This window comes from Ursus americanus, chromosome 1 (genome assembly GCF_024610735.1).
Source record: "Ursus americanus isolate L20-20 chromosome 1, mUrsAme1.1.p, whole genome shotgun sequence".
Taxonomy (NCBI): domain Eukaryota; kingdom Metazoa; phylum Chordata; class Mammalia; order Carnivora; family Ursidae; genus Ursus; species Ursus americanus.
In genome coordinates this window covers 66,841,307-66,867,146 of record NC_142127.1, presented here as the reverse complement: position 1 = coordinate 66,867,146, position 25,840 = coordinate 66,841,307, and the positions used below count along the sequence as shown (strand labels likewise).

At 38.1% G+C, this 25,840-nt stretch overlaps 1 protein-coding gene across 1 annotated transcript in view; it reads left to right on the top strand.

Moving 5' to 3' along the window:
• Positions 1-25,840, top strand: part of TMEFF2 (transmembrane protein with EGF like and two follistatin like domains 2) — a 216,988-nt gene that overhangs the window by 124,413 nt on the left and 66,735 nt on the right. Inside the window, exon 5 of the mRNA XM_045806120.2 lies at positions 337-433. Coding sequence (XP_045662076.1) covers positions 337-433 — 97 coding nt within the window. The remainder of the gene's footprint in view (positions 1-336; positions 434-25,840) is intronic.

Below are 25,840 nucleotides of genomic sequence, written 5' to 3'. Positions count from 1 at the left end.
CAAGTAACAATCTAAATCCCTTTTAATTAATAACTCTTTCATATAGTCTACTTATTAGCCAACCTTTTTTGATAAATCCAGTAAACCCTCTTGTTTGTTGTTTCCTTTTGCTTGTAAAAAGCTGAAGTGTTTCCTAAATACCAACGGGTGGCATATTATTGCTAGTGTTTTCCTTAAATTTAGGGAAGAAAGGAGGTGAATAAGACATTCTTTGAAGCCCCCAAAAGCAAACAGGTCTATTGAAAAAGTAGCAGCTTTGATATAGAATAGTCTTAGAGTGTTGGTATTAAGCATACTTACCTGAATTCTTTTTGTTTACTTTCTTCTGTTCTCTAGTTCATGAAGGCTCAGGAGAAACCAGTCAAAAGGAGACTTCAACCTGTGACATTTGCCAATTCGGTGCGGAATGTGATGAAGATGCCGAGGATGTCTGGTAATGTGGTCTTTTTATTCTTTAAACAAATTATAACAATAATTAATTTCTTTTTACTCCATCAACCATTTCCTAAAAGATATTTTCAGCATCTTTTTTTATCCAGTTCCTAAGGGGGGGGAAATGAGGGCTATAATAACAGCAAGGAATTTCTGAAGCTGAATTAAGAGCTGGACTAGCCAGGCAGTTGCTAAAAGCCTTACTTGATAAGATACATTTAAGGTACCACTTAGACCCCCAGATACTGTCAACATTAAGAGATGGAAAGAAAAATCATATTTATTAGAACATCTCTCAAGAACCATGATCAATAAACAATAGATAGTTCCTAATCTGCTTTCTAAGATGGTGGATCTGGGTAACTGCAGAGAATTTATTTAAGGGTCTATGCATATGCACACCCATAGCTGAATTGGGAGGGCAGTAAAGATAACAATGACTTCTGGGCTTCTGTCTAGGATCAACTTCTCTCTTCACCTGAGCAATACTCAGCATCTTCTGTAAAGATATGCTGAACAAATAGTGAATAACATTCATTATTTTGCATGAGTCCCATAATGTTAGTATTCTAGGGCATCCACATGTTTTGGTCCTACCCTAATCATACCCAAAGGGAGCAACCCAAAGTTCAGAGTGAGGTCTTTGTGGCATGATAGCGGAAAGAGACAGAGTTACCCCTTGTTTACACACCTCACTCTTACACATATATCTTTCAGGAAAACAGCCAAGTGCTCTTTGTTTCCTTCATTGTGCAGACTATGTTTGTCTAGAGGAGTTTATGATCATTTTGATCAAGTTGGCTAAGAGATTAAATCCTAAATGTTCTCACCACAAAAAAAGAAATAGTAATTATGAGACATGATGGAGATGCTAGTTAACACTATGGTGGTAATCATATTGCAACATATAAGCATATCAAATCAACACGTTGTACACCCCAAATTTATACAATGTTATATGTCAATCATATCTCAATAGAGTTGGCGAAGAAAAACAGTAATTTTGATCAAACTTTTGTGGGTGGAGAGAGCAATTCATCTAAGGGACAAGTAGAGAAAACTAAAGGCAAGATAATTTTTGGCAGGAGTAAAACAGTCTGCACTTAAAATATATTAAGGATTTTAAGGATTCCAAAGGAGCAACTGTAGTTCTTGGGGTAAATTAGTCAGGTACTTATAGGTAAACACTATAGCCCAGTGAAATAGCCACCCATTAATAAAGGCAGACATCAGTAGAGTTTCCATTTCTGTCAAACATTTGTCACTAATGGGCAGCTAGCAGCCAGGTGAGAGTTTATGTAATGATTTGACCATCCTGAGGTAAATAAATATATATTTTCCTCAGAACATCTTGGACATCTTAATGGCTAAAGAATATATGGTTCCCAAACTTGGCTGATCATCCGAATTACTTTGGAAATGTTTAAAACACACTAATTCTTTAGTTCCACTTCAAAATTAATGAATCAGAATTTCAGAGAAGTAGGGCTTAAAATTTTACTTTTTTAAAACTCCCCAAAAGACTATGAAACACTGCTCTAAAATAAATGACCGACTCAAAGAATCTTTGCTCCCTAAATGCTTTAGGGCTCCATATAGTCATAGTCATTATATATTAAGACACACAGATAGGAAATGTTTCCTTTTGGGTCACCTGGGTGGCTCAGTCGTTAAGCGTCTGCCTTCGGCTCAGGGCATAATCCCAGCATTCTGGGATCGAGCCCCGTATCAGGCTCCTCTGCTGGGAGCCTGCTTCTTCCTCTCCCACTCACCCTGCTTGTGTTCCCTCACTGCCTGTCTCTCTCTCTGTCAAATAAATAAATAAAATCTTAAAAAAAAAAAAAAGGAACTGTATCCTTTAAACATCCCATTTTAAATGTTTGCTGGTGACCACATCTGTATTTCAACATCATTTTTAAAGCTGTTAATTATCTTGCTGTCAATTATTTTACTTTAAAAAAAAATTCACACAGTTTCCTGATTTTTTTCTTCAGAATTTCCATTCCCCTAGTTTCTTGTCTCTTCAGTGATCATCTTTAGGTAACATAGTTCGCTTTGCAAATGCAAAGATTGAAGAAATGAGATAAATAACAAATAAAAACTACTGGTTGCTAACTATGGATTTTGGTCCATCTGTATACTTTTTCTTCTTAGCTACCTTCAAAATAACCCTAGGGGTAGATTCCACCATTATTTCACTTTGCGAAGAGGAAACTGAGTTTTGAAGTGGTTAAGTGGTAGGGCCACAGTAAAGATATGAGGTGAAAATAACTAGAAAGTGTTAGCATTAACAATTCAACCAAAGATGTAATTAAGATCATATTTCTTTCCTGCCATGTCTGGAATAATAAGATAGCCAGATTGCGAGCAGCTTAGATGTAGTGACTCAAGGCCTGCGGGGTTAGAGCTGGTGACAAGGGAGATGCCTGCAGCAGGCAATGGGAAAATGTCCAGGCAGGTAGTGTCACTCCTGGTAGGCATTCTAGCAAAAATTCAGATCTATGGTATGAGGGCAGGTGGAATGACGAGATATGGACAAGGCTGGTGGCATCAGAAAGATTCAACACTAGGTCATAGGTCCCAGTCTTCAGAAAAAGAAACTCAATTACAAAGGGAACAAGGAGAAGGGCAAAGGAGAACTTCAATTATCAAGGAACTGGTTATCAATCAGGGAAACAGACACAGATACGGGCAAGACTGGATAGATAGCCACTTGCTGGAACTGGTGTAGAAAGCCAAACCTTGGTTACAAGGGGCTGAGACAAGCGTCTAGATCTCAGAAATAAATTACAAGGTCAGAATAAAACCAGCAGCAAGGCTGACTGGATGCTGAATCAGTTAGCTTTTGGCTAGGACATCTTGTACGCCCCCAGCCTAGAGACAAGATTAGTTCCAAAATGCGGAATAAAGCTGAACCTCCAGATGGGGCTAAGTGGCTATAGCTGTGAAGATTAGAGGGATGCAGGGGGCAGGGAGCCAAGAAGATCATTATACTTCCCAGGCAAGAATGAAAAGTTGTTAGCATTTAAATAAAATGTACTTAAAATGTCCAATGTAAGCAAGGAGGAATGGTGCTAAAAATGGTAAGTGTATTGATTCTCATTTACATAAATACCTTTGTATGTTAACACATTGTATTTAGTTATGACCATGAAGGGCAGATTGGAACAGCTGAAGGACACAAGAATAAATGAAAGCAATAAATGAAATTAAATAGGCATGGAATGAAAGAGGCTATAAAGTACGATAGGAAGCAGTTGGGGAGTGATCTGACTCTAGTACTAGTCAACTGAAGCAGGGGAGTTTTGATGTGCTGTTGATTTTGGATGAAACCATGACCAGGTCCTCTCGCAAACATAAAACACTGCATATGCTGTGTGGCAACAAAGGGTACAACTTAGTCTTCAATTTTACTTTTTCCTTTGATACTAACTAACCTACAGTTTTATGCATACAAATCTCCTCAATCCTGCATTATGAAGCAATAAGAAGATATGAAATACTATTATGTTATTATTGTATCTGCAATATTGAAACAAAGATGAAAAATTAATTCCTGATCTTTTTTTAACCCTGGCTGAAAAAATTAATATTTTACATTTCACCGCAAAAATTAAGTCTAGTTATTCAAAAATGCTTAGGTACTTTCTGGATGAAGTTAAATCTTTGTTAGAATTAAAAAGCCAGTTGATCAATTATAATCAATCGGTTGATCTTCTTTTCATAGTTAGATGAGTTTTTGAGTTACACAAGTCACACTGGACATGGAGAGAGATAGATGATAGAGATAGATGATAGAATAGATAGATGATAGATAGATAGTAGAAGGGTAAGGAAAATGGAGGAAAAGGAGAAAAATTAATAATTAGAGGATGGCATTGATAAACCATGATCCTAAACACATGACATTTTAATACCTTTGAGAGACTAGATGGTTTATAAGCTCATATAAGCCCCTCACTTACATTCTCTGATTTCATTTCAAGGTTTTTCTCTTGCCTTTTTCTTCTTATGGATAACATCAAGGCTATAGAAATCAGAAGACAGTCAGGTTTTCTCAATAGCAAAGTTCTATTTATTGACCTAAGTGTAGGAAAGAATTAAGAATTAAGCTTCCAAAAGAGAAAATTAGAAGTCCACATGGGAAATGGCTCACCACACAGATATACCCACTCCTATATGGAGGCGTCACTTTCTTCAGGATGGGCTTCAAACAAATGCAACACCTGTGCAAAGAGATGTGCAAGCTTATTCACAGGGAAGGGGCTAAGAGGGGAAGGAAAGAAGGGCTTAAAAGATTGTGTCTCTTGATATCTACACTGAAAAAATTCAAAACTAATATGTTTATACATCAAAGAGACTCTCAAATATATCCTGCCAAATATAATTTATAAAGAAAAAGAATGGCTTATAAATAAGTCAAACATAATAAAATTGACTCATTGCAAAGTAATAAAGCCCCGTCTGACAGCACTGGGAATACCAACTTATGATTTCAACAAATACTTCTGATACTTGGTTAGTTTTAGAAACAGCTTTTTATTCCCTTAATTATCTTACCTGATAAATTATTTCAGTAAGTCCAAAGTAGGTCAATGGTAACTCTCTTTGCACTGGGAACTACTCCGAAGAAGTAATTAGCCTAGAACTTTCTGTTGGTCCTGTCAGTCAGAAATAGTTCAGAGCCCCGGGGTTGATACTTGATTTAATATAAGAAAAAAGCAAGCTGATAGCTGGGTCTGATCACAGGAATGACTAGGTAAGAAATTGGCTGCATGCCTAACATTTCCAGGGTGTCAGGATAGATCAAGGAAGGGAGCACAGGTGCAAAAGCAGACGTGGCTCATGACAAACGATATAAAGGGACAATTTAAATAATGTGTATTTGCTTCCCATTTTTACCTTTGCTTTTGTATCGTTCTCTACATGCTACTCAGGCGCCATTAGCAAAATCATATTGGCTAAAATGCTATTAATTCCTCAGTAGTCATTCATTTTATCTTTGAAAACATTAATCGTGTTTTCCAGTTTCACTGCATCACACCCTTGAGTTTGACTGCAATGGGAAGAAAGGAGAAAAGCAAAGCAGTAAAATGAGTTCAGAAAAACTGAATGAGCATCCATGTTTTTCTTTATTTCATTGATGTTTCATAACTGAGACAGGGTGTGGGCTTTGGCATTCCATTTGTGAGTGTCTCTTACAAAGACAGTTTAGTTTGAAGTCTTTAACATCTTGCTTCTTTGATCTGAGAAGGCTCCTTGTCACTAGGAAGGCTGTGTGTTGCTGGCATCGTTCCCACTCTTAATGCATTTTGGACTGTGGAGAATCATGAATATTTGAAGCAGGGCAATGGCCATGGATGATCGCCGGCACTTGATTTCACCATACATATAAGCAAATTAGGCATCAGGTCCTGCTGACTTTAGTGCTTTTGGATTATGAGTTTGATAGGGAAAATTAAGACATCTCTGAGGAGAATACAGAAAATTATTTCTTTTAAAACTACTACCAGTCAACAATTGAACAAAAGGATTGTGTTGCATTTGGAAAGTTTCCAGTTGTTTTCTACTAAGTGAAAAGAAGATTGGTTAGGATTATATATGGGATATCTAAAGAAGAGGATGCTGATTAGTCACAAAATTTTAGTGATCTAAGAGTCCATTCATTCTCCCCTCAGGGTGTTTGCCTTTTATGGATTTCCTTTGCTCTCTTGCCCCAGAACTATAAATGTGCTTACCATAATTAGGACTGACTTCTAACAGGAGTTTACTCATGGAGAGACTAAAAACACTCACACAACAAGAAAAATAGGTCTGTTCTTGAAAATCCAAGGTTTTTGTTGTATGTAAATATGGCTTCACGAGAAAACCTTTTTGATTTCAAGTGTCCTATAGTTGGGAGATTGCCTCCCTCAAATTGCCTCTTCTCCTCCACCGTGAAGACAGTGCAGTCACCTCTGAAAACTGCCATGGCATTTTCTGTTTCTATACGTGGGTGGGGAACTGAAGAGTAAAGACAAATCTCTTTCCTTTTTTTATTTTAATTTTAATTTTTTTTAAGATTTTATTTATTTATTTGACAGAGAGAGAGCACAAGCAGGGGGAGCGGCAGGCAGAAGGAGAGGGGCAGGGAGCCCAATTCGGGACTCAATCCCAGGACCCTGGGATCATGACCTGAGCCAAAGGCAGATGCTTAACCAACCGAGCCACCCAGGTGCCCCTTTTATTTTTTTTTAAGATTTTATTTATTTATAAGACAAATCTCTTTTCTCTTCCATGCTTCCATTTGCCCAGAAAGTTTTTCCAGAGACTGAAGTATGCAGCTCTTGATTTGGGGTAACACACATATTTCCATTCCCACAATTTAAAGGGAAAATGCTGATATTTTTAGCTAATCCATAACCAAATGTAAAAGTTTGATTTTATTTCCTTCTTTTATTTCTCTACTTATCTGAATCAAGAAGGGAAAATCTTGTTGATTTTTTAAATTCCGCACAATGAAATATGATCTAGAATGCAATTCGAGTTAAAGAAGACTTGTATTTGTTACATGGTCTGTACAAAGATCTGTGCCGACAAATACCTTACCTGTGACCCAGACTTCCTTCTATAGCAGCTGCCAGAAAGTAGACAAACCCGCAAACAGAATCTGAACACTTTGAGTGTCATTTCGAAAGATAAATGAATAATAGTGCCACTTCAAATGCACAACAGGCAATCTCAAAAAGCAAGCAACAAATAAACAACTAACCCACTCTCCAAAAATGGAGCGTTCTACTTTGTGAAAAGTAAAACTTAAAAAATAAATTTGAAATTTGAAAACAAACCAGGGTCTTTAAAACGAAGGCTTATCTCAGGTCTTCGGTGTTGCTGGGCTCCTTGGAAAGGGACTGGATTTTCACTTAAGTTCTGAAGCCTTTTGAATTTTTCTCAGTAACGATGCAACAACTGTGCTATCACACAGTGATTAAGGGAATTTAATTAGGGTATGACAGATAACAAACACGATCTGGGGTGGACTGCCCAGAAACACAGAATAAAGTATTCTCAACTTTCACATATGTTGTATATATATTTTTTTTATCATTTTTATTTAGATCATGCAATATAAATCACATAACTTACATTTTATATAAAAATAATGAAATACTGCACGAAGGCAGAACAAAGGAAACAAAATTCCTAAGTACATATTGTGTTTCTACCACTACCACTAACTTAACTGTTTTTGTTACTTGTTTCTCTTTTTACTTGCTGTTTGAATCTTGTTTTGGTCTGTCCCCTGCTCATGGGATGTTGCCTTATTTCCAATGCTCGCTCACCAAAAGCTCACTCTCAATTTTCTCTTGACTTTTCTGAGTCTCAGTTTCTTTTCTTTTCTTTTTTTTTTTTTTTTTTAAGATTGTATTTACTTGAGAGAGAGACAGAGAACAAAAGGCTGGGAGGGACGGGGAAGGGGAGAGATTGAGGGAGAAGCAGACTCACCACTGAGCAGGGAGCCCGATGTGGAACTCGGTCCCAGGACCCCGGGATCATAACCAGAGCCGAAGGCAGACGCTTAACCGACTGAGCCACCCAGGCACCCCCTGAGTCTCAGTTTCTAGTATACTCTGAGTCAAAGATTCCTGTTCCATGTTCCAGCATCACAGTGTAATGCCCCAGTCTCAGAAATAAAAATATAAATCTCATAGTTATCAAAATATCAGAACTTTCAAAAGTTTGTTTCCCATGTGGCAGGCACCATTGTAATGTTTACATTCATGGAGCTATTTAATCCTTTTCATAATCTCGTGAAGTTAGATACACTAATAATTCCCATTTTATAAGAAAGAAAACTGAGGCACAGAGTAGTTAACCAAAGTCGTTTGCCCAAAGCCCAACAGTAAGTGGGAGTGGTAGGATGTGAACCCCATCAGCTTGACTCCAGAGACCACCACTCACTGTCTTCTCAGATATTTAGTGACATAAATTGTGTGTGTGTGTGTGTGTGTGTGTAGCATACATTATGTGTATACACACATATACTGAATTTCACATTTTTTTCTTGAAATAGAATATGAAAACCAAGACTTAAGTGATGAAATCCACCACTAACAAGTCCACATTGTCTATGATGACCTCAATGTATTTTCTTTCTCACTAAGTGTATATACTTTACTTCCTTAGAAACTGTGTGCTTTTCCTTTTTTTGTTGTTGCTTTGTTTTCATGGAAGCATTGAATTATGTGTGGAGAACATCCTTAGGACAATGTGCGTGCCTAATTAGATGAGGTTATTAGGCATAAGGGTGGCGAAGAACAGACAAATCTTCACCAAAACCTGGTTATTTTGAGCGGCTTCAGCTTCACATAGCTGGTGTTGAAGTGACAGCAGCAACCCTGATGATGGACCAGGGTGAACACTATTTATACAGTAACTACTGATAGATTTCAGATCCCTTCTTTTCCAGACAGGAGGCATGCAACACAGCTGTTAGAGACGAGCCATTGAACACTCCTCTTTCTTTCAGTGCTGGTGTGCTACTCTCAGCATCACTTCAAAGGGCAGAGAGCACTGAGGAGCCCTGAGGAGCAAGGGCCCTGTCCAGTAAGCCATCTGCCAAGTGAAGCTGTCCTTAGTATATCTGGGAATAGCTGACGGGCTACATGCCCCTTTCTGAGTAGCAAAAGAGAGTTTGTTACAAATGCATATTCTTACAGAACAGAAATTGTGATATGTAGAGAAAGAGGGAAAAATCACTAAATTAAAGGGCAACTAAAATGGCCCATATGCCTGTGGGTTTTAATCCCTGTCCTGGTGGCACTGCCCTGCTCTATCTTTCTATTTGGCACTTAAACATATCATGTCAAGCCTCTTATTTCTCAATCTAATGTATCTTCTTGAAGGTTACATTAAAATGGATTTTTTTTCTAATTATAAAAATGATACATGTTTATCACAGAGAATTTGAAAAAAAACTAGAAATATAAAAACTCCATTAAGATGTCAACCCATCATCCCACCGTTCCAAGATAACCACTGTAAAAGGTATATTCCCCTCCCACGTCTGTGTTTATGTATGTGTGCATACACATGTCTATATATGTTTTCAATGAAAATTGATTCATATTTTCCACATCAACAGAGCCTCTCTCTTAAAAATTTTACTTAACATTAAGACTGAGTTTGGAGATCGTTAGGAATGCTAAACAAATTGATGAAGAATATATTTAGATTTTAACATGATTTATGTGGTCCATATTCTAATTATCCTTTTAAAATTTATGCACTTCTCAAGACAAATGGATTTGAGAGTAGTGTCCTAACATTTTCGATCTAAAAAATTTACCAAAACCTCAATCCCTTCTAAGTCTACATTAGACATTTTTCTTGGTTAACTCCAAGAGACTGGATAGTATGTGTACTGAAAACATTTCATTGTCTGTATCCAGAGCATTCATAATAAATAGCTTTCTGAGGTATAAGCATTATTTACAGAGAAACTGTCCTCCCAAAGGTGTTTTAAATTGGGTAGAAACTATTGCTAGTCTTCAATGGTTTACTTCCAAATAGTAATATATTGTATGTGTTGGTTCATCTAAACAACAAATCAGCAAGCCATCCTCGGCAGCCAGCATCAGTCTGCTCCAGACACATTCCCCTACAAACAGGATGTATACTACCTAATAGTGATTGAACAAATTGCAAAATAACATGCAACACCCAATTGAACAATCAATATTACTAAAGATCTAAATGCTTATTATAGTAAAAAAGAAGGAAAAGAAATGGAGGAAAGGGATATCTGATTTTTCCAGCCAATGCCAAGTAAAATTACTCAGGAGTGGATCCATTCATCCCTTCATCACTAAGCTGTGAATGAAACATAAGAAATCAGGATGATGCACTTGGAACAGATGATCTTCTAAAGATTGTTTACCACAGCTCTTTTTTTATTCATTGCAGTCTTTTCAAAGTCTTCGACGTAGTAGTTTACTCTGTTCTCTGAGCTCATTCTAAAATGAGCTTTCTACAATCAAAATTGTGCTATCCAGGAAAATAAAAGTAATACTAGACCACAACTAGCTATAGTGTCTATAATCAGCGGCTATTAAGATGTGTTGTACACAAAAATTGGGGGAAATGCAAAAATAATAAAAAAAAAACTACTAGCTTCACATTAGTGAAAATTAGTGATATATTTCTGTAATAAACATAGATACCTACATAAACATAGTACTTTATTTATTTTTAAGATTTATTTATTTATGAGAGAGAGTGGGGGGAGGGTCAGAGGGAGAGAATCCTCAAGCAGACTCCCCACTGAGTGCAGAGCCCAATGTGGGGCTTGATCCCACTAACCTGAGATTATGACCTGAGCTGAAACCAAGAATCCAACACTCAACTGACTGAGCCACCCAGGCACCCCGTAAATGTAATACTGTAAAACATTCAAATACAGCATTGAATTGTCAATTATGACAAAGAAATAAAATAATATATTTGATTGAAATGTGCATTTTAATTCTAATTGATTATACTTTTCTTGAAAATAATAACTAAGCATTAGTGAGCACTTACTTTGTGCCCTGTACTCCTCTAAGGGCTTTGTGTTTATTAATGGATGTAATCTTCATAAAACTAAAAGTTAGGTATTATCAGCATTCCAGTTTTAAATATGATGAAATTGGGGGCGCCTGGGTAGCGCAGTCGTTAAAGTGTCTGCCTTCGGCTCAGGGCGTGATCCCGGCATACCGGGATCGAGTCCCACATCAGGCTCCTCGGCTATGAGCCTGCTTCTTCCTCTCCCACTCCCCCTTCTGTGTTCCCTCTCTCGCTGGCTGTCTCTCTGTCACATAAATAAATAAAATCTTTAAAAAAATATATGATGAAATTGAAACACAGAGGTATTAAGTAACTCATCTAAATTTACTTAGCTATTAAGGTTCTGTCCAGGTTCTGTCTGAGCCCTGACAATACTGTGTATGACACGAAGTTCCGGCCCATAAAGAACTTACGTTTGGGAGAGGTTCTCATCCAAGATGGTGACATAGACATGCTAAGAAGAGGAAAGGTGGGAGAGGGGGATAAGTGATAAAGAAATAAAATAGTAAGCAAGCAAGATACTTTCAGTTAATAAATGTTCGAAAATCAGGGTCCTGGGAGAAGGAGATGCTGCTTAAGATTGGGTATGTGGGGAACCCCTCTCTGAGATTGCCACTGGAATCAAATAGGTGGCAAAATCCAGCCTCGCAAAAATCTGTAGAAACAAAATTCTGAGCAAAGAGAACCTTTGGTCCAAAGGCACAAGCGTGCAGGTGAGCTTGGTGTGCTGAAGGAATGACTGAAGCTTAGTGCACCTAGAGCCAGAAAATTAAAAAGAATGTCTTAGATGAAGCTGAAAAGGAGCCTAATCCTGAAGCTTCCAGCAGGCCTTAGTGACAAGTGTTGATTTTATTCTAAGTATACTGAGAAGCCTTTAGATGTGTTAACGTGGAAGTGATATGATTTAGTCATCTGCACTGTCACTCCCTCCTGAACTTTCCTAGACCACTCCAGAACATAGTCATTGCCCCCTTCTCCCATATCCCACAGCACTTTCCCTCATTTCCATCTTGTCAGTACCTAGTTACCTGAAAGTGTAGCTGTGTGATTTCCTCAAATGAAATGTAACCTCCCGGAGAGACTTGTATACAAACTGTGGCTCCCTCAGTAACAAACACAGTTCCAAGAAAGCACTTAGGGCCTGAGTAAGTACATGAATACATGAATGATGAATAAATAAATGAAGGAAAGAAAACCAGTTAAAGGGATAAAGAGCAATATCCCCTTGTATTTGGAGCCTCTGATGGGCTTTTCCCTCTCACCGTGTCACTTGATCCACATGATCACAATGGGTGCGTGCGGAAGAGTCTGCTTATAGCACAATTATGAGAAGCAAGAGATTAGAAAAAGAGCCAAAGAGAAATTAAGATTTTTGAGGCTGAGCACTAGGGAAGAATAATGGGAACTGGGATCAGGAGGTAGAGTTGATTTGGACATGAGAGGAAGGTGGTGAGAAAGTTACATTCTGATTCAGCTGATAAAAGGCGGAAACACGTGGAATGCCCCATAGGCAAATTAAAGGTTAAGTTGTGTGGTGCAGACGGAAAGAGCTGCAGGCATTCGGAGACATCTAATAAAGAAAGTGAATTTGGGAAGGAGCAATGAAAATAGACCCTGGACTAGCAAAACGTGAGACTGCTAGATAAAAGGACACAAAATATTTATGAAAAATAATTACTGGTACAAAACTCTGCCAAGTTCTTTCCTTTTTCTGGCACAGTAACTGGCAGTGTTCAAGTAGGGGACTGCCTCATCATCCTGGGCCCTTGGGTGAAACATAACATGAACAAGAAATAGATCTTTGTTGTTTTAAGGCACTGAGATGTTGAGGTGGGATGTTTATTACTGCAACATAACATCTTATCCTAACTGATAAACATGACATCAGTGAGAAAACATAGTTGTGGAGTGAGACTGACTCTTGAGACAGGAAACAATGGGGAAATTAAGGGTCATTAAAGAAGACAGAGACTCCAAGTTGGCAGATGATACTTACTGCTGTGGTCTGAACATTTGTTTCCCCCCAAAATCATATGTTGAAATCTAACCTCCAAAGTGATGGTAATAGAATGTAGGGCTTCTGGGAGGTGATTAGGTCACAAGAGTGGAGCCTTAATAAATGAGATTCGTGTCCTTATAAAAAAGAACTCAGAATGCTAGCGCACCCCTTCTGCCTTGTGATGTTATAGCAAAAAGACAGCCATCTGTGAGGAAGTGGGCACCACTGGACACTGGTACCATGATCTTGGACTTCTCAAGAACTGTGAGAAATTAATTTCTGTTTTTATAAACTACCCAGTTTCTAGTATTTTTATTATAGCAGCCCCAATGGATCAAAACATTGGCTAAGCTTCCAATGTGTTTATCCCAAAGGCCTGGCGGAAGGGTGGCCCTGTAAACTTGGCCGTAGATATACCCACTGCCCATCCACGCTCCACCCAGTGAGAAACAGGCTGTCCGTCTTCTTTAGGGGGGACTGGTGAAGTCCTCCAGCTGGCCGGCTGTGTCACCCTCCCTGCCTCCTCTTCAGGCCTAACATGCATTAGGTTGACTTGCTGAGGATCAGGAAGTTGAGAGGACAGTTAGTGGTGCTTCCAGACCTCCAGCACCATAGTACCTATGAAAAAGGAGGAAAAAAGCACTGGAGATAATCAGAATCAGAAGCATAAAATAGGACAACAATTTATAAACAGGGGAGAGCAAAATGCTTGTTTGGCTTCTGATGAGAGGGATACGTTTAGAGAGAGAAAACCAAGCTTACAAGAATAAAGCAGAAATTAATTTTCCATATGAGGCCTACAAATATAGAGACTAGTAAAAGAAAAAAAAAGGAGACTAGTAGAGACGAGAGACTAGTAAAAGGAAAAGAAAAAAAAATTTTTTTTTCCTATAATGTGCAACATATTCGTGATTTTTTCCCCCTTGGAGGGATGAGAAAGAGGGAGGAAGAGGGGGGAAATGAATATCTTTTTAAACTCAATCTTCAACTACTTGTAGTGACCTAATTTTAAATTTGAGGAATTATACTTAAAATATATCTGAGAAAACTATATTCATTGGCCATGAGCCAAGAATTCGAATCCTGCTGGTCATATTTTAATAGACAAAAGCATGTTTTGATGGATGGATAGATGGACGGGTGATTGTATGAATAGATATGTACCATATAGGTAGATAGATAGATTGAGGCAGATCAGTGTCTTGAGAGACCATAGACTATGTGTAAAACAAACAGAAGGCAGAAGGCTGAATGAACTTTCATGCTAAAATCGGTCTGAGAGCTCAGATGCTGAAGTCAAACTGTCTGACCTTAAATTTTGGTGTTGCCACTTACTTCTGTGTGGCCTTAGGCAAGCTCCTTAACCTTCCTGAGTCTCAGTGTTTTCATCCACATAAAGCGAATTGGAACATTTATTATATAAGGGTGTTAGGAAGGTGCATAAGAATATTCTTCACTAACTTGAGTTCTGTTTGAATTTTTTATTCATAAACATATATCTCAAAAATGTTCCTCTTTGCCTATATCATAATACCTTATTATTCAGACTGTGATTTGGAGAAATATTATTCATTTTCTCATTATTGGTGACTTGTGTGATGGTGTCTTAGCTTATCTCAGAAATTCATAAGTCTCCAAAGCAGCCTTTTAAATAGGCCTTGAATCCTAGCACTTTTTCTACTGAAGTGGGGGATGGGAAGAGAGTGAAAATAAACTGATTATTTGGGATTGAATAAATGAAATGAATGCTTTGAATTATTTGTTATACTTCAAAAAATAGTATAGGTGTTAAATAGATTAAAGAGTTTAAACCATGAAAAATCACACCATTCCAAATTCTTAGGAAAGTTATTTTTTGTTGTTGTTGGGGGGGAAAAAGAGTTTAATTTGCAATATAAATAGCAATTGTTCACACTATTGTTTGTTGATTTTGTGTTAAATCCAATGCTAAATAGTTTATAAAGAAGATTATGTTTAATATACAAAAGGATCCTATGAGGGTTGTTATCCTCACTTCACCAGTGAGGAAACTGAGGCTTACAGGGCCACGATAAACTGTATGTCATATATTATGGCTCATAAGTGGAACGAAGCAAGATCTAAATGTAGGCAATCTGGTTCCAGAGCCCAGGCTCCTCACTACCACACTAAATTGCCTCTCAAATAATCATAGTGCGTTAAATCTGGCTGGATGGGACCTTGGAGATCATATAATCCTGTCTCTTTGTATTACTGCCTGTAAATGTAAAGCAGACAGAAGTTAAACGATCTGCCCAAGGTTATACACTTCCATCTTTTCCTCTACATAATAACACACCTCGTTTAAAACTCATTTCTAGGATTTATACAAACTGATGGTGAAGTCATGACATTTTTTAATTGAATGCTCAATAAAAGAATCATTTTCATCTTGTTTTTCCATCTCCTGTCCATGAACGAAATGTAAAAACATGTTGTGAAGCCAAGAGTCCTTATCTCCACTAATAGCCTGCTTTTTCATGGGAGGAGGAAAATCATCCTTATGCTGAGTCTGTTTTAGACGAAATAAGCGTGTAGTCATTTTCTTTGCGAAGAACACCTCTGAGGCATTAAGGGAAAGGATGTCAGGACTGACCTTCTAAGTCAGATAACTTTAACTTACAGCCAACACATGACTTTAAGAAAAGTGTAATCTCTCTTACACGGCTAGTAGTACACCTTTTCGAAGGTCCTCCAGGTCACTTCACTACAGTTCCAGGTGGCAAACCAATGGGGCTAACAGTGCTCTGCCTCTTCAGTAGACCGATTAATTTTAATTTTATTTTTGAATGTTCATTTTTTATTTCATCAATCTTTACAGTTGCTTTATTCAGACTTTAGAAGAGATGTGTACAAGTATGTATAGTTATCTGAATAATCTTCTGATTTCAAAGATGGGAGTTACTTTCCCTGAAAGTTTACAAAGGGGTCACTGCTACCTTTTACAAAGCCAGAAAGCAGGAATAACTCCAGATCACTTTCTTCGAAAACTACATACATGGCTGAACACAATTTAAAATCTGTTAGAGGTGAAATTTCTTTTTTTTTTTTAAAAAGATTTTTTATTTATTCGACAGAGATAGAGACAGCCAGCGAGAGAGGGAACACAAGCAGGGGGAGTGAGAGAGGAAGAAGCAAGCTCATAGCGGAGGAGCCTGATGTGGGGCTCGATCCCATAACGCCGGGATCACGCCCTGAGCCGAAGGCAGATGCTTAACCGTTGTGCCACCCAGGCACCCCAGAGGTGAAATTTCTGTTAAAGCTTCTCCACAAGAGTTTATTCTGGTCTTTTACATACAGGCCCAGCTCCCTCACTAGTTTTGTGATGTTAGTTGAGTTATCTAAACTTTCTTGAACCTCAGCATCTCCATCTATAAAGTGGGAGAGCTAACTGTCTACGCACAGGATGTTTATAAATGTTAGATGCTAAGACGTCTAGGACAATCCTTGGTACTCAGTAAATATCTGATACTATCTTTGTGAGTTCAGCATCCAATTATAATACATTCATCTAGTCCTGAGGCTTCAATTGCTACCTTTAGGCATGTGATCGACAAATATTTTGCAGCTCTGACTCCCAGGGTCTGAGCATTCGTTTATTTATTTAACACGTATTTATTATCTGCTATGTGTCAGGTGTTGGTCTAGGTGCTGGAGTTACAGAAGTGAACAAAACAAATAAAAAGTTTCATTATTGAGCTTACTTTCTATTAGGAAAACATGATAAGTAAATATAAGTAGTTTATTAGAGATAAAAGCACAGGTTAAAAAGAGAGCATGAAAGTAACGTGGAACTTAATTAGGACATATTGAACACACGTTAAGAAAGTGGGGAGTGAATATTATACTTTTAGTATAATATATACTTTTTCATAAGAAGGCAAAATTTAACAAAATGATGAAGGATATGAGGAAACAAACCCTATAGATATCAGATCGATTATGTCCGATAGTATGACAAACATTTATTAAGCACCAACCATGCGCCATGTATTTTAGGTATCTCCTTCACTCTACATGTCCAAATTTTATCCATCATCTCCCCCCTAAACCCATTACATCTGCAGTGTTTCTGGCACCACCGTTTTTCTAATCCCTCAAGTGAGGAATTAACTGTGTCATTGTTGATGCTCCCTTTCCATTCCCCTGTCCATACACACCAATGTCCATCTACTCAGCTGCCAAGTCCTACAGATTTTCTTGCCACAATTTTTTCACATTTGTTCTATTCTCTTTTGTTTCTGTTGATACCAGCATATTTCAGACCCATATTACCTTTACTTGGACTATTTTAATAGCCATCTATTTGGTGCCTCAAATCCAATCCATGGTGATCAGTTCAATCTTCATAGACATCAAGGGACTTGTCAGTTCATAGTTTCAAAATCTTCAACAATTCACTGCCTTAACAATATCCAGGATCTGGGCCAGCTCTCTCAGATTCCCATGGGCTTCTCATCATTAAATGGGATGGTTACCGCAAGCTCATGCGTCATATTCTTACAGCCCTGCATCCAAGGGCAGGACGGAGGAAGCCTCTGTCTGAAAGAAAACTTACACATTGCCATCACCACCTGCAATGGCAGACTTCTTTTCTTTACCATTTGTGTCTCATATTTGGGCTTCTAACAATCATGGGAAAGGGAGAAGACCAAACAACATGCACCCCCCCAAAAAACATGAGCTTGCAAAATCTGAATAGGATCAAGCATTCTTTAACAAGAAGGAGAGTAGGAGTAGATTTTGGATAACAACAAAGAATTTCTGCCAAACCCTCTACTGAAGAAAATATTGAGTATGATACTCAAGCCTTCTGAGATCCATCTTCCTGAGATTTTTTTTTCCTTTTATAGCATGCTTTAACCAGTATGTACTCTGATCTCTCCTATCTCCATACCTTAGATCAGTTGTTCCCAATGTGCAGTCCAGGAACTAAGATATTATTTGCCTTTTTCATTCTCATTTTCACGCAAATACACAGTGGAGCTTTCTATAGGCTACTTAATATGTGTTATTCAACAGATTCAATTAGAATCTAGCTTTCTTCTATTAAGTTAAACATTATGGGATTTTCAAAAATGTACACATTGCCATTTTTCTCACTAATGTTATTCTTAGAAAATATTTTATTAAAATGTTATTTATGTCAATAAGCAATAAGTATATTATTGTTTTTAAATGAATTAATAAACATGAATTTTTAAATGCCTCAGCTTTAGTTTCTATTGTGGTAAATATCAATAGCTATAATTTGCATAAATCAAAGTTCTTTGAGGCCCTCAGTATTTTTTTTTATAAAGATTTTATTTATTTATGTGACGGAGAGACAGCCAGTGAGAGAGGGAACACAGCAGGGGAGTGGGAGAGGAAGAAGCAGGCTCCCAGAACGCCGGGATCACACCCTGAGCCGAAGGCAGCCGCCTAACGACTGTGCTACCCAGGCATCCCGAGGCCCTCAGTATTTTTTAAGACTGTAAGGGTCTTGCGATCAAAAGATTTGAGAAGTGTTGCCCTAGCCTAGATTGCATAGACTCCTCTACCAGCAATGCCATTTCCTCCATCACTAAAGCCAGAATATTTCAATATCCTAATTTTAGAAGTGACATGCCATCATCAAGTTTGTCCTTTGCAGGGCCTGATGCAAAAGGAAAATGTGATGTCTCTGGTTCGAAAAGCAGAGAAAAGTTCTATTAAAGGCATTCTTCCTTTCTTCTGTTAGTCTCTCTTTCTTGTGTTGTCATAGTGATGTCTATTTGCTATGTCATTCTGAATAGAAAAAGATTAAAATTTTAAATTATTAGTATGTATTTTACTGTTAATTTTTATATTGTGCAAAGCCAAGTTTAAATGCAAATATAAGAGCTTTTAATTTGTATATAAAGCCACTAAAATTATACAGTCGTACTTTGTAGCTCATATACGCACGTACATCTCATTCTTACCACAACAGTGGAAACTGCTACACAAAACTAACTCAACTGCTTTTATTTTATGTCTTGATGCTCACACAACCTACCAACCCTCTCTACCTTTTGTTTACTGGTAAGTAAGAAAGGACCAAAAGGACAAGGACATCCAAAAGGACATCCTTTCTTTTTCCTGCTAAGTCATAATTTTTAGTGCAAGCGGTCAGTTAATTGAGGGAAGTAACATGCAAAAAAATATATATGATGGAGTTCCTTGGTCATTCATGCTTCTTAAGATGCTATTGCCTTTTTCCTATGCTCTAAGCAAGCTATTTGAACAGAAAGGACATCATGTCAGGCTGTCAGTGTCCCAATTACTCAATTGTGGAAGTAAACTGCTGACTTTGTACTTGCTTTGAGGCTCGCTGAACTCCCATGAATCAAGGCTCCACTGGGATACTGTGCTCATGGAGCATCACAAACATTTATATGGGAATTGGGTGGCCAAGAAAACGAGACACACACACACACATACTGAATCTCACCTTTCTGCTCATGTGCAAGCTCCAGGGTGTCACCGAATTTCACTTATTGAAATTCGAAGATAAAATTTCAAGTTGATGACAACAGAACATTAAATCAAGTGCAGGGCCTGTGTGGACAGGTCATATATCCATGAAACAAGCCCTGCCCATCACTTTTGCTAAGAAGAGTTACTGGATCCAGCCCCACACTCAAAGGGAGGGGATTACACAAGGAAATGAATTAACAGGTGGCTGGGGTCATTAAGGGCCATGTTGGATGCTGTCTACCACATTCATATCATTTTTTTCTTTTGACTTGCTCCTGTCTCCCTTGTATTCTGTAGTTACTTATGTGCATATTATCTTCGGTACTGTACTAGATGGCAATCTCCTCAAGGGCAGGGTTCCTCCCCAATATGCATCCTGGCACTCCTTTGTTATATGTAATATGCAACCCAGAGCAAGCACTGAAAACATGCTTATGGAATGAGTGAATGGATGAATGAATAAATGACGTGGAAGCTTGATTTATATTCTGGTGAGTGATCTTTGTGAAAAACAATCAATAAGAGAAATTGACCTTAATGTATTCCTCAAATGTTGCTAGATCTTATGACTGGTTGCCTTTGTGATTTCAGATTCTTATCTTTCCACAAACCACATATACTGGTTTCTTTTTTTACCCTCTCATCATGGACCATCTTTCCCTTCACGCATGGGTTCTTTCTGACCTCTAAAAAGTCTGACTTAGGTTATTGTCATGAATGAATCATTGTATTTGAGAAGGGAATTAATGATATAAAGGACGGCTGGAGCGTATCTGGAGAAACCGTTCCATTAGCATTTACATTTTTATTTTGGACTACATCAAAATGGCAGGGGAACTACGCCCTTTTAATGGTTTGCACATGTGGTCAGGCATTGTGTGAGCAAATAATGCTTCCAAGAGCTTGTATTCAATTTTCAGAAAAAGAAAATAAAAACGAGCAGAAGGCTTTGTAGATCTAAGCATTTTCTTCAGTTTTCTTCATTGGTCTAGCCCATAATGCATAAGCTTTCACTTCCAGATCTGTTTCAAGGGTCTTTTATAACGACAGAAGCTAAGTCTTTGTTTCCACGGAGCAGAATACAAAATGCATCAGTGTGCCATTTAAGAAAAACTACTTTGTCAGTCTTGTTTATGCACTCAAGATAATACACTGTTTTTAAAAAAGGCTGGACCCAGCCTCTGCCTGTTTATTCAGGATAAACAGAAGCATCCCTTTTGACGTTGTAAGAACAGGATGTGTGCTAATTTCACCAAGTAAAAGTCACTGCACTTGGCCATATAAATCCTTGTCTAGAGCAACCTGCTCCTTCACAATATTGTGAAGGTACACATAAAGGATAATACGATGATGCACATCAAATATTAATGCCCGTCGACACATAGTCATCTATTACAGCTGCAAAGTGCCCACTCCAAGCCACGGTAGGGTTATGCCTTTCTTCACCTTTGTCTTCACACTTCAGCTTTCCCTCTTCCTCTGATGCCCAAACAAAACAAAGCACACTGTACCCTAACCGACAACTCCGGGGAAATTCTGGCGGCAAAGTGACTGGTGTCCTCACAGTGGTCTATTTTCTTATGATAGAATACCTATTGGCTAATGTGTGATCAAGAAAGGAATGATATTTTCTGTTTCAGATTTATGATAATGTGAACCGAGCAAAAGTGAGAGCCATGCAGGAGCTTAGGGGGATGGAGTAGAGGGCAGAAGTTCACAATGTGTGTTTATTTCTTTACCAATTTCTTACCAGCATTTGAGCAATAAATGCATTGAATTTTCATCATGTTTCATGTAAGAATGTATGAATACCCAAGCAACAATTCAGCTCTGCAGTTTAGAAATAAATGTGTTGGTTAAATAGTTCAGTCGAGTATATATTTTTCTCTTTGTACAAAGCTACAAAAGCTGAACTGCTTCGGGGTGCACTGCACTCAGACATTGCACCTCCCCACTGTTTATCACGCCCCCTCGAGCCAGCACCCATCCCATATCCTGCTTCATTTTAGACTAGTACCACACCTAGATAGGAAGGAAGTACTGGGAAATCTGTTTATGCATTTCTAAATCTCCCAATTTAAAAAGACATATGCCAGAAATCAAAGTATTGCTTCCAGACAGATTTTCTATTACACTGGCACATCTTCAGATCTTTTCCTATAGAAAACGCAAGTACTGAATTTTATACCATGATAATATGCTGAAGCAGAAATTTTGCTTTTCATTACACAAAAAAACATTTCTACCCTTTATAACTGATGGCTGAGAGAGTCACCAAATTCTTGGATTTGAACTGTGCTGTTTTCTATGCCTTCCTCAACCAGCATGCTTTTTTCTTTTTTCCTTTTTTTTAAATTTATTTATTTGAGTGATAGAGAGAATGAGGGGAAGGAGCAGAGGGAGAGGGAGAGAGAAAATTTCCAGCAGATTCCCCACTGAGCGCAGAGCCTGTCTCAGGACTCAATCTCACCACCCTGAGATCATGACTTGAGCCAAAGTCAAGAGTTGGAGGCTTAACCAACTGAGCCACACTGACGCCCCAACCATGCTTTTTTTTTTTTTTCAACAAAAATCCTATATTATAGTGAAAGGCTTTCCTGTGTGTTGCATTTCTTTCTCAGATAAGATGTTTCACGGCACTAACTTAACCAGTAAGTTCACAACTTGATCGTAGGCCCATCATTATCCCCTACTCAATAATTCAGAAGCTCAATAGAAATGCCTTAAATTGAAACTGAACCACCATTAACAGTCCTAGAAAAGTGGGCATCATTCAAGCAAAACTACCATAGGCACTTTCTCAGTCACCAACACAACACCTGATGTAACTTAAAGTATGGATTTCTCACTGACTGCCGGTACATTTTCTCCAGATCAATTATTTAGTCCCAGCTGCGTAAAGGATCTGATCACCTCCCTTCATGGGGACATTAGGATCTGACCACTTCCCTTCGTGGGGACATTAGTCTATCTCCTTTTACATTAGGCAATAGTACACCTCATTCCTCCCCTCTTTGTGCATGCCTCTCTGTTCCTCGTTAATTTTCTCCCGATCGACCAGCCAGCTCTGGACCCCTGTGGTTATAGGAAATTATCCATGCAATAAGCCTCATTTAGAAAACTCTGTGCATAAAGAGGTGGCAACATTATTCTTCTCAGAGTCCAATATATGTTTATTTTTCATGCTACAGCCTTTCCATGGTCACTGACATAGAAGTAGACACTGAATTTAAGATGTGTTTATAGAAACCATCGGACAACTGTTAAATAACACTGAGGATAGACTCTAAATTAAATGCTTGAAAAAGTAAACGCTAGCATCCATCTTCCTATCCTTAAGGTAAAAAAAAAAAAAAAAAAGCACAGGAAACACTGACCCTGTATTCAGAGTGTATATTTTAAATTGTGTCTTCAATATTAGAAAATAGGTCTGGTATACACAATTTATAATAAGTAAATTCTAACACAAATTTTTAAAATTTTTTTGTAGAATTGCTTTTAGAATTCCATTCAAGAACTACCAATGTTCTCTACATGCCTGACACAGCTCTGTGGTGTATGACACTAACATAAGGAAGCATTCCACTGAATTTGATAAATTTCATAGCTTCTTTTTTATTTTACTCATAAAAAGACAAGAACCCATCCAATTTAAAAAACACAACAAAACAACAAAATACTGAAGGGCATCCATGAATTTTTTACAGGCTACAATCTTATGCTGTATTTAAATTGAAATAATGTGTTGCTTTAACATAGCTTGTGTTGACTTAATGTAACTTGTAACAAAATGAAGAATGGAAAGTATCCATAAAATATAATTCCCTTTCAGTATGTATGATAAATCAGCTAAGAAAGACCCTCATATATGGGAAACACATTCAAAATTATTTCATGAATAAAGAAATATGGGACTATTGTGCTTTCACAATAATAAGTAAGTGCATCTGGGAGATTTGTTGCAAATACTTCTGTGAGCTGGTCCAGCTTTGGTCCTGAAGCCCTCCCATCTATAGTGTTCTTTCACAGAATTTCAGAGAAAAGACTATTTAGTGTTCCTCTTCCTTTAACATGACTCTTAATCACTTTGAAACTTGTGATTATCTTCCATCAATGCAAGTTGCTAACCCTTCCTTCAACAAGTATAGCCTGTCCCAAATTCAGGTAATCTAAGGGTAACAGAAACATCCCTAAAAAGGGGATTCCGGGTGTGGTGAGGGGAAAGAGCTCTCAGTTTAATATTAGGTTTGGCTAGCAAAGCTAATGAAAAATTTTCCTAGTAATTAAACAACAAGAAATATAAGCGATAGACAGATTAGATAGATTAGATAGATTGATAGATAATGATAGATAGATAGATAGATAGATAGATAGATAGATAGATAGATAGATAGATAGAGAAAAGGTCAGGGAACACATATCATAATCCACACACCTTGTATATTGGCAACTAGATTGAGGTAAGTCAGGACTTGTTCATCAATGAATAAGCAAGCCAAAACATCAACCAAATAAAAATCCCCAACATCTTCTCTATTTTTCATACTCATGACATTGGGAAATCTAACATAATACTTAATATGCTCATTGGGAGATACCTACCTCATAGGATTATTGCTCCTGGCAAATAGTAAACATCCAAGAAAGAGTAAGTGTTCTTATTGGTAAACAATTGGAACTAAACAGATAATCAGAAACTACTTTCTTGAGTTGTAAACAAAAATCCAAAATCTGAGTGCTGATTAAAAGAAAACATTCTCAAGCAGAATCAATGAATTAGTGAAATACGTGACCATTCCAAAACATATTCTGGAAATGCTTTTATTAATAAAGATAGAGAAAAAAAAAAAAAAAGACTTGATGAACTCCTAGGTGGAAAGAAACAAGTTACCTACTCCCTCAAAAAGGGTCAGCCAAGAAAATAGCACCACTATGAATGTTACAGAATGAGGGATTTTATATGGGAATAAGACCTTGCACATTTGTGGAAACTGTGAAGAAGTAAGAAGAAAGATGGCTGTCTCTGCATCTAGTGTTGGCGCTGATATTACTGTAGGTCATCAGGGTCATGAGTAAGAAAGAAAAGCTGAGTAAGAGACAGGAAGACAGCAGGGACATTCTGGAGCTGTCAGGGACCAACTGGAACACACATCTGTCGCTTAACGCCTCCAGCCTCACCAACACAAGTGATCTGCAGAAGTTTGTACCTTTTATTGTGGAAGTGCACATCCCCCTGCTCAGGACCCAGAGAAGCGATGGAGGGAGTCTCGTGGGAGCTTGAGATGCTGCCGGCTCCGCGGCGGCCCCATGATGACGTGAGGTAGCAACAAGTCAGTAACAATCAGTGTGGCCCGCAGCTGCTCCTATACTTTCTGGGTATTATGGCTGCTGCTCACTTCCAGCTAGTTTTCTTGTGGCCCAGAACCAACGCAGAAAAGGGATTTCTGGGAATCCAGAACAATGGAACAAAATGAGAGTGACCTCAGACTTCTCTGAAAATTTTAATTCCAGAAGACAGTGGAACGATAATAACTGAATTATGAGAGCACTAAGCTATAAGCCAAAGATATGGTTTCTGAATTAGTTTCATGTTTGAAGATATGTGTCCTCTTCAGTTCACTCAGATTTTCAGAATATTGTTAGGTTTCCCATACCCCATCCAACACTGTCCTTTCTCTGTTCGAAATCCTCCACAGCTCATGGTTATGATGATCCTTTGGGCAATTCTCCAAACTTCACATGTCTGCTTACATTTTTTCACTCTTAGCTTTGGTACATGGAGTCCTGAATCTTAGACTCATAAACATTATTTTTATATCACTTTATTTCATGTCCAGCCATAGTCATCCTTTAAATTGGCCTGTGGTATACTATGGTTCTTTCTTTTTTCTTTTCTTTTCTTTTTAAGATTTTATTTATTTATTTGACACAGAGAGAGAGAGCACAAGCAGAGAGAAGCAGCAGGCAGAGGGAGAGGGAGAAGCAGGCTCCCTGCTGAGCAGAGAGCCCAACATGGGACTCTGATCTCAGGACCCTGGGATCATGACCTGAGCTGAAGACAGGTGCTTACCTGACTGAGCCACCCAAGTACCCCTACTGTGGTTCTTACGATCAGAAGCCCAGGTTTACCACAAAATCAATACCTAAAAAGACAATCTTTAAGGTCATCCAAATCCTTGTTCATTAGCAAAATTCCAGGCCCTCTTTGATCCCAATTCGTGCCATGCTTTTCTTTTTTTTCTTTTCTTTTTTTTTTTTAAGATTTTATTTATTTATGTGACAGAGAGACAGCCAGCGAGAGAGGGAACACAAGCAGGGGGAGTGGGAGAG